At 34.3% G+C, this 15,595-nt stretch overlaps 1 protein-coding gene across 2 annotated transcripts in view; it reads right to left on the reverse strand.

Moving 5' to 3' along the window:
- LOC145248360 (60 kDa neurofilament protein-like) overlaps window positions 1-15,595 on the reverse strand; it is a 104,586-nt gene that overhangs the window by 42,438 nt on the left and 46,553 nt on the right. For both annotated transcript variants that reach the window (XM_080110282.1, XM_080110281.1), the window contains exon 2: window positions 2,217-2,403. In XM_080110282.1, the coding sequence (XP_079966408.1) occupies window positions 2,217-2,403 (187 nt within the window). The remainder of the gene's footprint in view (window positions 1-2,216; window positions 2,404-15,595) is intronic.

Consider the following 15,595-nt stretch of genomic DNA (forward strand, 5'->3'; position numbering starts at 1 on the left):
TGGTCTAAAGCCAAAGTTGGCGTATATTCCATTATCTGCCTTGATTGTAATAAAATCTATATTGGTGAAACTCAACGAAATCTAGACAGGAGACTTTATGAACACAAGAGCCACATAAAAAGCAATAACACACTCAACGCCATTTTTATCTTATATTATAGAGTATGGTCATTACTTTGATTGTGAAAACGCAAATCTTATAAAAGATAATACAGATAAATAATAAATAATGAATAATAAATCTATGCGTCATTTAATTAAATCCGCACTTATTTTCCCGCTCCACCAATACAATAAAACAAAGGAAAAGCTTCTACCATATATCTCTATACTTTTACTATCATTAGTGAAAATATTATGTACACCGGATAATTCTAAATTTGTTCCTTCGTATATATTTAGTGATGGGATGATTCCAATATTTTTAATGATCCCGATACAATAACTGATTCCGATTCATTACAAATCTCTAAATATTTAACTATAAAGGTGTTATTTCCACTGCTTACCGTAATAATAATAATAATAATAATAATAATAATAATAATGATAATGATAATAATAATAATAATAAAAAGCACGTGCTAAATGTGCCTATATTTTATCAAACGTTGTGAGGGGATGGATCTCTAGATTTTAGTTTCATTTAAAAATCTATAAATATTTATTATTTTTTTATTACTACCAGCAGTAGAAGATTTTGTCTTAAACAGAATCAATTAAAAGATAATTAAAGGAATCGTTTTTGGTATCGGAAAATAGACACAGAATTTTACGATTCGTATACCAATTCCGATACCCCTAAAAGTTCTAATTTTTTCGATTCCCGATTCCGACGATTAATCGTCCCAACACACTAATATATATATATATATATATATATATATATATATATATATATATATATATATATATATATATATATATATATATATATGTGTGTGTGTGTGTGTGTGTGTGTGTGTGTGTATTTTCTGTGGAAATATATTTTATTTCCTGATAATATATACCAATCCTTATTTAAGAAGCTCAATGTAACTACAGAGCAATATAGTGAATGAATGACAAAAGTCTATATTCCAAAGTTCATGATGTTTCTTCTGATAAGTTAAGGGCAAAATAGATTCACTAGTTGATATGATACTTAAGTGATTGATTTTACGCTACGAAACAGATACTGTTAAGAATTGTAAATGTCAACTGAATTAAAGGAATAAATTATAAGATGGTCAACATCATGAACTTTGGAATATAGATTTGTGTCATTCATTCACTATATATATATATATATATATATATATATATATATATATATATATATATATATACGCAATTTCTGTATGTATTACTAATTTGAATATATCGTATATATGTATACGAACTAATGCATTTTCCTAATTTACATAATTTCGATATATTATTCTTTCTTTGGGGATCGTTCACAAGGAACAGTTGAGAAGAGAACACCGGTTTGGCTTCGTAGTTCTTTCATGTGAAGCTATTTAAAATCACTAAACTAAGCTGCAGTGTTCTGTGGCGTAGTGGTTAGCGTGCTGGACAATTCACATTATATTTTCACGTTCGCGCCGACCTACCGTAGTCGTTTTTTTTTTTTTTTTTTTTTTCCTAAACAACTGGAATGGACTTTTCTTGGTGGCCGAACTGTTAACGTTGCAGATGTTTTTTTTTTTTGTTTTTTTTCACACTTTATTTTCCTACTTTTACTCATGACTCCGGGTTTGATCCTTCCTACTTACCTACCATAACATTTTTTAAAACTCCCCCCCCCCGTCCCGGAAACAAACACTCGGGCAACGCCAGGTACCCCCGCTAGTATATATATATATATATATATATATATATATATATATATATATATATATATACACACACACATCATGAGGTCACACTTGTGGGAATGATCTAAAGAGTTTAATTTTACTTACAGTTTAAAATCAAGAAATATTTATCATCTCATCAGTAATACCAGTCATGTAAAATAAAGTTTTATACAAAAGAAACAAATAAGAACAATAAAGAAGAATCGCTTTTGGCATCGGAAATAAGAACGAGTTTTTTCGATTCCGATACCGATTCCGAGACCCATAAAACTTCCGATTTTTCTGATTCTTGATTCCGATTCCAATTAATCGTCCCAGCCCCAAGACATTAGGTTTGTTGAACCCACTCAAAACTGATCTGTGCGCTCAACTTACAATTCGGAGTCCTTGCAACTGAGTGTCGACGTGAGCGTATTTAGCCTTCCAATCTGCGAGTTGTTTCTCAAGCTCTTGAACCTTTCGTTTCAACATTTCGTTATCGGCGATGCGACGGGCAATGTCATCGTTCAACGTATCGATGCTGTTCTGTAGTTGATCGTTCACGTCGTTCGAATGACGAATTCTTAAAACAAAAGAAAAAGAAAATCAGAATTAAAAAATAATAATAGAATATTAACAATCTTATAGTAAATATAATCCCATATAATACAGCTTGGACATACATCGACACACAGGCGCATACACACACACGCACATCTATCTATCTATCTATCTATCTATCTATCTATCTATCTATCTATCTCTCTCTCTCTCTCTCTCTCTCTCTCTCTCTCTCTCTCTATATATATATATATATATATATATATATATATATATATATATATATATATATATATATATGGAAAATATGCTTTTTCAATTATATTTCACCTTTTATTTATACAAATCCTTTAATTTATGAAACTCGATTCAACTATAGAGCATATACAAATAAATGACAAAAAGTCCAAATTTACAGATGTTGTCCATTTTACTGTTTATTTTTTTCATCATATTAAAATGTTAAATTATATATATATATATATATATATATATATATATATATATATATATATATATATATATATATATATGAGAGCAAACAGTTAATAAAACATGTTAAAAAACACTTTGAAAAAGAGTTAAAAACATATTTAATCTGAAAAGGAAAAACTTTATAAGTGGATAGTCCTAAATTCGCGGAGTTTCGAAGAAATACTTTCCTTCTCATAAGAGGGTAGGATTTAGCAAAATGCGGGATCGGATTTTGCATACAAAAGTATTTGATGAAACTACAAGTAAGTCAAAGATCTTACTTGATAACAAAAAGTGAAGCAGAGGAATATGGTGAAGAAAAAGGTGATTACACGTTAATGGATAGTCTGGTGAAAGGTAAATAATCCAATGACGGTAAAATCCAAAAATATAACTCCAAGAAAGTTAATTGAGTTTCCATTTGCCAAGTAAAATCCATTATATATATATATATATATATATATATATATATATATATATATATATATATAATTGAACATGTTTGAACATTGTTAATTCACATACACATCATGGTTAGGAGCACCGACTATCGTTTAAGTGGTTGAGTTCCAAAGCTGTCTTAAGGTAGTTGCTAGTCTAACCGCACTGATTAGCCGTGATGTTGAAAAACAGTACTGTATGTGGATGAATATATATATATATATGTATATATATATATATATACATATATATATGTATATATATATGTGTGTGTGTGTGTGTGTGTGTGCGTGCGTGCGTGCGTGTGTGTGCGTGTGTGTAGGATAAAAAGATAAAGAATAAAGTTACATAGAAATTTTATTATATTATTAAGTCAATAAGGGTTACAGAAAGAGGAATAAGGAATACACCTCTCTAGGCCGTGGCATTTCAAAGCTAAATGCTTCTTGTCAGAAAACGAGAAAACCCCGCATTATACAAAAGTAAAGATAAAAAGACCAACGTTGAAAACATACAGATCAGGATTTGAAAAATTTTGAGATTAGACTTGGAAAAAAATTATGGCGGAGTGGGGGGTGGGATGATATGATGGACAGAAAAAGAAAGAAAGGACAGAATTATGATAAAAGGCTAAAAAGTATTTTTTTTTAAATATAAGAAAGTAAGATAATAAGAATTTTTTTTTGAATTATAAAAATTTGAAAGCGTTAAATAACCCTAAAATTATTATTAAAAAACTGTTTAAAATGAATTTTTTTTAAAAATAAAAAATACCTTAAAATTCTAATAATAAAATATTAACTATAAAATATAAATAAAGCAGGACAAATCAAATACGGATGGTCTTTCCTTTGCAAACTTTCACAAAAATCACTCGACTAGCTACAACCACTATACCCGATTTCCCCCACTCTCTCACAGTGCCTAAATCTAAACGCAGATTCCATGAACAAAGCTTCTTTCCTAGAACTTTCTGGCTGTGGAACACTATTCCGCTGGCCTGCTCCCCAGTTGAATTTAACATTGTAGCCTTCAAATCCAATGTAAACAAATTTTCGTTGAGGCGTCGCCATGAATAAGCAAATTCTGCCCAATTTAGAACATTAACGATTATTACACTACCAGGTAAAATTCATTAACCTTTATCCTCAAGTGGCCTTCTGGCCTTGATAAGTGGTGGATCCCAAGTATAAAAAAGAAAAATAAGTAAAAAAAATAGTACGAAAAGGAAAAGGGAAAATTATGAGAGTAAAAATGTAAACCTTTTTCATAATGCGTGTCATCTGAAGAGAATAGCATATCTTTGGAAATGCATGGATTAAGCACTTTTCACTGGTACTTTGAATTTGAATTTGATGAGTTGATAAATATATTAATTTGTTCAACTTTATTTTGATCATCTATTTTTTTCTATTGTTTTACTTGCTCTATCTACTATACTGAGCATTTTACTATCTTGATAGTTGATTTTACTTTAATGAAAATCCTTATATTAATCTTTACAATTCGTTCTTTCTCTCCCTCTCTCTCTCTCTTTTTGCTCTTTCTCTCTCTCTCTCTCTATATATATATATATATGTGTATATATGTATATTTTTATTTATTTATTTTTATTATTTTTAAAACAGTAACAGTAGATTATTGTTTTAAAACAAAAGATTAATAAAAAAATAAATAAATAAAAATATTATTTGTTTACGTTCACAAAATATGGGCGATTTTCTAAGAAAAAAGATCTTCAAGATGAAGACGCTAATTAACCGCATTATCGTTTAAAAATCAGTAAGAAATCTACACACACATATTATATATATATATATATATTATATAATATATATATGTATATATATACATATATATATAGTATATAAAGTACTCTAAGTCATAGCTTATTTTTACTTAAAGCAAAAAAATGCATTAACTATATTTTCTATAGTTCAGAATTATCAATGGTGTCCCATATAATTACACAACAAATGAAGAGGAACGCTGTTACCATGACCACAAAGGATGAATATTATAATTTAGAAATGGAAGCTACCTCCATGAATTAAATAAATAGTTCGAAATTCTGTATAGAATCCCGAGTTCGACAAGCTGCACCTAAAAAGGTCGAAGGTTACATCAGACGAAATGTTATGAGAATGAAAGTCCAGAAATGGCGAACTATACTGAAAAGAAAAAGAATAGGAAAAGTCGCGAAATGGGAAGGAAATAAGTAAGGAACGCAAAATACAAAGATAAAACTAACCAAATGATCGTGCACTAAAATCATGAACATGGCTGCGAAAAGTACACTTTAACAGATAAATAAAGTCTCTACTTACAGTGCACAAAAATAATGCGGCCAAATTACATACAGAACCTGAAAAACAGTAAATGTGAACAAAGAGACGAAACACTGAACCACCAAAAAAATAAAATAAAAATAATGCACTGGGAACTGTGCAATCGACTATACTTCTATGATGCAGATAAATTGCACATGAACAAACCGGAATCAATATTAGAAAATGAAGGGCATAATACTCTTTGGAACATGAAAATACAAAGGGTGAAGATCAAGGAGACAGAAAAATTGAGGAAATGCTTGGAACTTGTTTGTAAAGTGAAAGGGTTAGGAAGCATGAAGAAACTCCTGTAATACCAATAGCTGTTAGAGTGTTTTTAAAAAAGTGAAAAAAATAAAATAAAATAAAATAAAATTAAGAGAAATTGGAATCAAAGGGAAAATTGAGACCATATAATAGATGGCAATGATAAAAACAAATGAAATCGCAAAGAAAATCCATAAACGCTGAAAAACAGTCCACATAAATTGCGAATAACAAACAACTATTGTTGAAATAGAAAGAAATTTACACGAACCAAAAGAACTGAAACTGTTCAAAGTCACATAAACTAACCCCTCGTAAGCACACGTGTAGAAATAGCCTCGGTTGGCACTACAATAAATGAGTGTGAAGGTTCAAGGAGGATGTAAAGACCCAGGAGAAAAAGCACTGACCAGACCTTCACTGGAAAAGTGCGAAGAGTACTAAAATTTAGGAAGACTTATTGTCACTCAAATCACTGTCGTTGCCAGCAAAAAATCGATGGTAAACAGCTGTTGTTATAACGCAAAACTATTTATCGAAATAGTTATCGAAACAAGCGAATGTGCTGAAAATATAGACAAACTTATCGTCACTCAGATTTCAGAGAACACCATTAATTTTTGTCAGCGCGTAATCATTGATAATGACTCGTGTGAAAACTCTTACTAGGCCAATAATGAGTTTAATATAGTATGGAGTGCGATTGCTTTTATTTTTAGCTATATATTAAGAATGCTTTTACAGTTTGATACGGTTTATGAATTTTCAAAGTAAAATACATAGTGATAGAGAATGTGAGCCGCCACGGGTACCAGTCGCATATATATATATATATATATATATATATATATATATATATATATATATATATATATATATATATATATATATATATATTAAATAAAAGATGAGGAATAAAAGTTATATAAAACTTTATTATATCATCAGAACAGTAAGCAACAGTTAAGGAGAAAATTAAGAAAAAAACCCTTTTTAGGCCATGGCATTTCGAAGCTAAATGCTTCTCATCATGCTTTGTTAAAAATTAACTCTTTGATAATATAATTTTATATATATATATATATATATATATATATATATATATATATATATATGTATATATATATATATATATATATATAGGGAGACCTGACGTTGGCCGGGATTGAATGATGATCAACGAATGTTTCACACTCATATTTTTTATTATCGTTGAAATCGGTGAAATCGTTCACTTTTTTCAATGAAATCGATTGATTACCTGCTCTGATTGGGGACCCATCGCGGTGCACTGGGAGGAAGCTTCAGATGCCTCTCCTCAGTTACTTAATCCACAATACATTGTAGTCCGCATTGCACTGTAGAGAACCTACTGTTGATTTCATAAAAGTATTTTTATACATAATGGCTTGAATTAAAGTTTAAAATACAAAAATCAAGTATCATTGTTTAATTATGCTTTAAACAGAAATATTAGTTTTGAATGCGCCCCTGTCATATCAAAGAAACCTACTGTTGATTTCCCACGCTGGGCCCTTCTTTACATTTTAAACTTTAATTCAAGCTGTTACATATAAAAATGATTTTATAAAATAAACTGTAGATTCTCTACAGTGCAATGTAGACTACAATGTATTGTGAACTAAGTCACTCCGGAGAGGCATGTGAAGCTTCTTCCCGGTGGAACGCCGTGGATCTTCAACTAGAACAGGAAATCAATCGATTTGGTTGAAAATTGGTCGATTTCACCGATTTCAATGATGATAAAAGTATTGGAAGTGCGGAACATTCGCTGATCATCCTGCTAGTATATATATATATATATATATATATATATATATATATATATATATATATATATATATATATATATATATATATATTCATCTCCATCACGTTGGTGTATCATTTGTATAATTATCATCATATATATGTGCACGTAGGTTTTCAATCGTGCGGCCAGCTGAAACCCACCGAAGCTTATGTAAAAAGGAAACGTACATGCATATGAATGATTTTTTTTTATGGATATCACTCCAGGCAAGGGATAAAGCTACTTGATGTGAGAAGCTAAAAATACTACTTCAAGGTAAAAAAAACTAACCCACATTAAGTTTTAGATCGATAGATTCCGACTTAGTAAACAGCAGTTTTCCCCGCTTTGTCAGAAACATCGCTTATGGAATGTGAGGACTAAAGGACAAAATATCCGTGACATTTAATCTTTAATAAAAGTTTGGGTGTTTGTTAAGATACAGTCGACAGATAATTTTTTTTTTATATATGATGTTTTAAGCAAAAAGAAAAAAGTACTTAATTGTCATACCGTGCAAAACTTACAAAAATCATCGAGTTATTAATAGTTAAAAGTAATAATTGGGTAAAATTGCATTTTTCTTAGACGTTATAATGTAGACAGTAGGAGGTTACACGCAAGAAACATAACTCCGAAAGGAATATTTTAGGTCATTTTTTTCATGGCCGCAATATTTGTTGTCCCTATTTACAATGCCTCCCCACGGGACAGAGTTAGACACCAGGGTCGTTTATTAACGTGGAGAAAAGGTACAAAAATAAAAATTGTCTCAGCCGTGAAGGATTTCTCCTCCACTGAAAGAAAACGAGAAATGGAAATGCCGCATCTGAAGAACAGATACTACACTTTTTTCTTTTTTTTTTTTTTTTTACAAAAAATACAATAGCAGTTGTTTCACTCGATAAATTTTCGTAATTTTTGGATACATTACTATGTTCGACATGACAAATACGTATGTAATATTGTTTTTGCTTAAAGCGATATATATAAAGATTAAAAAAACTGCTTTTTCGACTATATCTTGATAAGTACCAAAGTTTGAAATCATTTAATCAGTTTGATGTAAAAATAATCTCTATATTTTTGTCTCTACACTTTCCCCCAAATTTAACCAAATTTCTTTTTTTTTTCTGATTCGCTATCATTACATGTAGATTCATGTAAAATTCACGTTCAGCTGAGACGGATATTATTTTCCCTTGCCGCTTCCTTTCAAGGACCTCACGGAATTAGAAACACATTCCGATAATTATCATAGTCGTAGCTCTTCGTCACACCACAAACGACCATAACCGATGAGGTATAGCTATAATTATAGCCCACTCTCTTTGCTTCTCGCATTTCTTTTAACTACCACCCCTCCTCTGTTAGCTAGCCGTTTAAACGACTTGCCCATTCTTTACATAACTGTCACCCCCTTCTGCTTAAAAGCAACATTGTTTTTTTTGTTTGTTTTTCTTTCCTATGTGGTTAGAGAAATGACACCACCCCATGCAAGCAGTTACAAAGTCTGGCGTCACTCCCATTCCCGCTTTAAACAATCTGCTAAAACCGGTGTCTTATACCCGGTTGCCGGTGATCGCCCTCAGCGAGTTTAAACGCAAAAAGATCAAAACTCTTTGACGCAATATTTGTAAAGGACTGTTTTCTTTGCGGAAAAATGACGTCAGTTTTGAGATGGCGGTAGGGCTGACACAAATACTCTGTACAAGACAGCAATCGAGGGGTTGGATTGTGATGAAGGGAGGTAGATACTGAATGCGGAAAGGATTACATGCTTACTCCGTCAACTGACCGCCCGAAGAGACACATACCGGCACGTATATAATTTAGACCTGATCTTGCTAAGAAAGTTAAGTTTTCCGGTCGTGACCTCATCGCAATCTTTCTTCTTACTCGTTGCTTGCCTTTTTGTTTTTATTTTTTTGTTGTTGAATGTCCTGTACCCCGCAACCTCGGCTCCCGTCTTCTTCACGAGATCCCCCCATGCCCTACCGCCCCTGCTGAGTTTCTTTAACAGAGACCTGACCGATTACAAATATAGTTGTATCGAGCCAGGTATTTAGATCACCTTTAAACACTGGGCTTGGCGAACAGCGCTCACTTATTTACGGATATTGTTGAGAGGGATAGGAGGGTGCAGAGGGATGTGTTGTTGGAAAAAGAAGACGATGACAAATGAAGTTACTCTCTGTTTTATGGCATATCACCCCTTTTTGGAGTTATATATCACCATTCGCCCATGCAAATATGGGCTGGTGCATCTACCACTAGTCTCTCCCTCTTGGTCACAAAAAGAGTTTTCAAACTAATATATCCCACTTTGTTAACTAAGCTCCAGCCCTTGTCCATCGCTGCAACGTTGCATCTCTGTGCTTGTTTTACAAATATTTTAATGAAATCTGCTCTGATGAAATCACTGCACTTGTGCCCCCTCGACATACATATCCCTGACAAACCCACTTAGCAACAAAATCACACCCCTTCACTGTTGAGGTCCCTAAATGCCAGAAAGCTTTCTACTCTAATAACTTCTTCCCTTTAACAGCTAGACTTTGGAATTCCTTCCCTGCTACCTGCTTTCTAACTGCACTGATATGCAGAAGTTTAAATGTAACGTAGACCAATATCTTGTTAATCTTTCATAGGCATGATCCCAAATAGAAGCCCCTTACGTTCAAATGGCGAGATGCTTTGTTAGGGATGAACGTGAGTTTTTTTTAAATAACCATTGTCATTACTACTACTACTACTACTACTACTACTACTACTACTACTACTACTACTTGTTAAAGGTGAACGAGTAAAAAAAAAATCTAATGTTGAAACATTTTATTATGCTTATATACAAACTAGCAGATATACCCAGCATTGTTGGTCCTCTTGTTTCCCTTGATCTGCTAGGGTCCTTAAACCCTAATTGATCCTTTTAGTTCTTATAAACGAACTAACAGGGTTACCAGGCTACAAGGTCAACATTCGCCCATGTATGGAGTATTGTTGTCACTTTGGATTGGTGCATCTGCTACTAGTCTCTTACTCCTGGACATGGTTCAAAAGAGAGTCGCCAACCTGGTAGGTCCTGAACTGTCATCTAAGCTTCAGCCTCTGTCCCATCGACGAAATGCTGCATTCCTCTGCCTGTTCTACAAGTATTTTAATGGTGAATGCTCCAATGAACTACAAGCCCTTGTACCCCTCGACGTAAATTCCCCAAACCAGAAAAGCAGCAAAGTCCCACCCCTACACAGTAGAAATCCCTAGATATAAGAAAGCCTTCTAATCGAATAGTTTCCTGCCTAGAACTGCTAAACTCTGGAATTTCCTTCCGGGTTCTTGCTTTCCCAACTGTACTGACATGCAGAAGTTCAAATGTAATGTGAACAGACATCTTGCTGCGCAATTGTCTACATAGTATCCCTGCAACTTATGTCCAAGATAGTAGCCCCCTGCACTGTGCCTTGTTTGGAGGTGAAAATGAAATATAAAAAAATGTAACATACTCTGTTAAAAACTATCAATCTTTCTATCTTTATCTTTCTTTCCCCCTCTACCCTAATCCATTTTTATCCTCCCCCATCTCATACATCTCGAGTTGGATATGCACATCCGCATACACACAAGAATCTCTCCTCTGTATGATAAATTCCTCGAGGAATAAGTCGGCATTTTTTTTTTTTCGAATTAATATTTAATAACATTGAAAATGGCTGACAAACTCAATCCATCTCCATGATAAAGCTTGGCCCAGTGGACCCGTAAAGATGAAATAATTTCTTAAAATTTTTAGAAATTATTTATTTGGGACAACATCGATCTAGAATCTAATTTGTGGTTATTTGTTTCGTAGTTTTTACTTTTACTTGCATATACACATACGTACACACAAATACACACTTCCACACACACACGCACACATCCACACACATCCACACATCCACACAAACATACACACACATGCACACGCATACACACATCCACACAATCATACACACGCACATGCACACATATGCACACAAACATGAACACAAACATACACACATATGCACACACACAGCCAACTGCACTTTATATAATAGTTTTTTTTTTACACAGTGATCACCACTTATCAAGGCCCGGAAGCCACTCAGGGATAAGGGTTATTGCAAGTACATTACGTTAATGTGGAGATTTGATGAAGTGTTTACTTAAGGGGGCGGTTCATTAGGAATTTGTTAACGTTGGACTTGGAGACATCCAAGTTGTAGTCAGGTGGGAAGCAGGCAGACGGAACAGAGTTCCACAGGCGTGCAGTTCTAAGAAAGAAGCTTTGTTCATGGAATCCACGTTTTGATTTAGGCACAGATATAGAGTGGGGGAAATTTTTCACAGTGGATTCAGCTAGACGGGTGTTTTTTGTGAAAGATTGGCGAGGGGGGACCAGAGATTGGAGTTTAGACGAGCACCTGCCATGGAAATAACGATAAAACAAGGATAGGCTCGCAACGTCTCTTCTGTGAGAGAGAGGTTGCAGGGTAGAGAAAAGGGCATCCCCCACTAAGCCACGAAGTCTATTTTGTACTCTGTCAAGGCAGGGTAGGCTATTTTTAGCAGCTCCTGTCCAGATATGGCAGCAATATTCCATCCTTGGACGTACTTGGTTTTTATATAGATAGAGAATTGCATCAGTAGTGAGATATCTTCTGGAACGGTAGAAAGATCCCACCATCTTTCCAGCGATCTTGGCAACAGACTTGATGTACGTGTTCCATTTCAGATCAGGGGTAAAGGTCAAACCCAGAAGCTTGTCAAAACACGGGGCCTCTCCCAGACGAGAGCCATCCATCCAAATTGATGTCAGTGTGACTTGTTCAGTTAAGTACAAATTACGGTTAATTAAGGCAATTAAAACCGAAATTTCTTTCACAGACATAATTCTATCCCAGAATTAAGGTGTACTTTAGCATACGTTTTGTGTGATTAAAACATATACACGGTGGAACGGTAAAGGTGTCGCCGTAAAGAAAACAACACCCCGGCTTTATTTCAAAACCTTTATTTAAAAAATTAATTCAGGTAACTTGATTATGTAGTAGAACTGATATGTATTCAATGTAACCGCCTTTAAATTAAATCACCGCCTCAATACGGGTCCAGAACTGGGAACATGCCTTTTCCACAAGGGTCAGAGGGAATACTCGGCGAATACTCGGTGGATGGCGGTGATCAGACTAGCTTTGGTGTTATGGAAGGTCATGTTGGTGATGTTCTTGACGTATGACCAAAGGAAGTAGTCCAGCGTATTCAGGTCGGGGGAGGAGGAGGTCAGTGAGAGAAGGGTACAAAGTCGTAGCACTTCTATTGAAACGAAGCCTGGGTATTTTTGGACTTGTGGGCCGACGCTGTCCTGCTGTCAACCCAGGGTCTATCAGGGGATCACCACACTCTTCAACACATCCAGGTACACTTTAGGTGTTGACTTTCAAACTGATTTCGAAGATGTGAAGTGGCATAATGTGGCCCTCACTTCAAACCACACCAAATACCATAACGATGGCTGGAAACTTTGTTTTTATCAACCTGGGCACGTTCCTGTTTTTCGTGGCAATCCAGCGATGTATTTTGAGGGTGCTGGCAATGGTCATGTTGTAATAAGTTGGATCGTTAGAGAGCATGAGTTGTATAACTGTGCATCGATCTCGTTCGTTTAATATAGTGTCACTTTCAGACATGATAGAAGGCTCCTATCGCTCTTGGGATTTGTATACAACTGGCCGACAAGTTGATGGTCTGCAACAGAAAAGAAAACCTGTTTTCATCAAACGGAAATGGAATCATGTTGTCTTTTTAGGACGACAATTTTATCGTTCTACCTTGTACTATATATAAAAAACTTTAGGGAAACAAACGTTGATTAGGCTAGTTTTAGTATAATCTCTTTATATAAAATTCAAAGCATTTATATATGAGTGTCTGTACGTATGTGTTCCATACAGAAGGAAAAACAAAAGAATCGACATAAAATCTTTTTATGTCGATTCTTACGTTAAATTTATCGGGAAAGACAATGAAATTGCTATCAAATCTCCAAATGCACCCCTGCGGTAGCTATGAGGACATAACCCCTTTAACACTTTAAATATATATCATTTTTATGAAATTTATTCATATGCATAAAAAGTGTCCCAAAGTTGCCCCAGATCTGTACGTTATACTTTATGTACTGGATAGCTACATAATGAAATGCATTTTTCAGATGCCTCAAAGGAGAACTTCAGTGGTGCACTGTCCTCATTGTTAATTTCGGGTTTCGCATCATAGCAACCCCAGCCTTGCTCCGGACGCACCAAATCGTCTTCATGAAAACTATCATCTACGTGTGTCGGCATTGCAAAAGCACTGTGTTCTGACAATCTTTGGCATTTTTTATCAACGAGACACCAGCCGGCATCAACCAGTAAGCCTACAAATGTGTAAAAGATACGAAAACATTTTGAGTTTGTCCTTTGAGACGTAAGAGTGTTAGAACCTAGGATGCGGTCTCTTGATTTCAGAGACCTTCGACTGAAGTAAACTGAAAAAAAAAAAACAACAAACAAACATATATAAAAGATAATATTCCCGGTGTTACCTGGGAATCTTTACTTTCATTATTTCCTTTTTTAAACTGTCTCCTTCTGCTATAACGGCGTATATGGCGTCATAGCAGATGAACACAATATATAATGTATACTGTACACACACACACACATATATATATGTGTGTGTGTATGCGTGTGTGTGTGCGTGTGTCTGCTATAACGTCATATATGACGTAATAAGACGAGCAAGCAAACAAACAGGAATACGGATTCATTAGAGAGAGAGAGAGAGAGAGAGAGAGAGAGAGAGAAAGAGAGAGAGAGAGAGAGAGTGTGTGTGTGCGTGAGAGAGAGAAAAAGAGACAGAGAGAGAACAAACAAACCAAGTCACACGTCCATCAACGTTTCGTCTTTATTGTAAGACTTCATTCATCCAGAAGAAGTCTTAGAATAAAGACCAAACGTGTATAGACGTGTGACTTGGTTTGTTCTTTTTGAGTCTCTCTCTCTCTCTCTCATTCTCTCTCTTTCTTTCCCCCTCTCTCTCTCTCTCTCTCTCTCTCTCTCTCTCTCTCTCTCTCTCTCTCTCTATATATATATATATATATATATATATATATATATATATATATATATATATATATATATATATATACTTGATTCTTCTCAGGGGATTTAGAGTGCAAATATATAAAAACTATAAATTATGAAGTACTAGTTTATAAGTTTATAAGATTTTCCACTGGTGATAAATGTATTATTTTGAAATTTCCGGAAATACGTAAGCAAGACAAATCTTTCCTTTTGATCTTCTAAATTAAAGAAATCTTTGTGAAATATACGTTGGTTTGTTTTATATTGCTCTCTCTCTCTCTCTCTCTCTCTCTCTCTCTCTCTCTCTCTTTGATTTTTTTCTATCTCTTTTTCTCTGTCTCTCACTCTCTCTTTTTCTTTCTTCCTATCGTTCTTTTTGTATCTCTCTGTTCCTCTATTTTTCGTTCTCCTCGTCTCTCTTTCAGTCTTTTTTTTTACGAGAAATCCAATGATTATTTTATGCTTTTTATAATGTTACTTTTTACTTGCCTCCACACATGGGCAGAGTTAGACACAAGGTCGATTTTTGATGCAGGAAAATCCAGCTCCCCCAAAATTGGCAATCTTGATAGGAACAAAGTAAAAATTGTCTCAGTCATGAAGGGGTGCTCCTCCCCTGACCGAGGACAGAAAAGGGAGATGGGAAACATCAGAACAGACGCTAAACTGTGATTTTGGCCCGATTTTATGTTTTCGCAAATAATATTGTGAGTCTGCGCCCGTGCTAAACAG

The sequence above is a fragment of the Euprymna scolopes genome, chromosome 26, assembly GCF_053919585.1.
Source record: "Euprymna scolopes isolate OS-2025 chromosome 26, ASM5391958v1, whole genome shotgun sequence".
NCBI lineage: Eukaryota > Metazoa > Mollusca > Cephalopoda > Sepiida > Sepiolidae > Euprymna > Euprymna scolopes.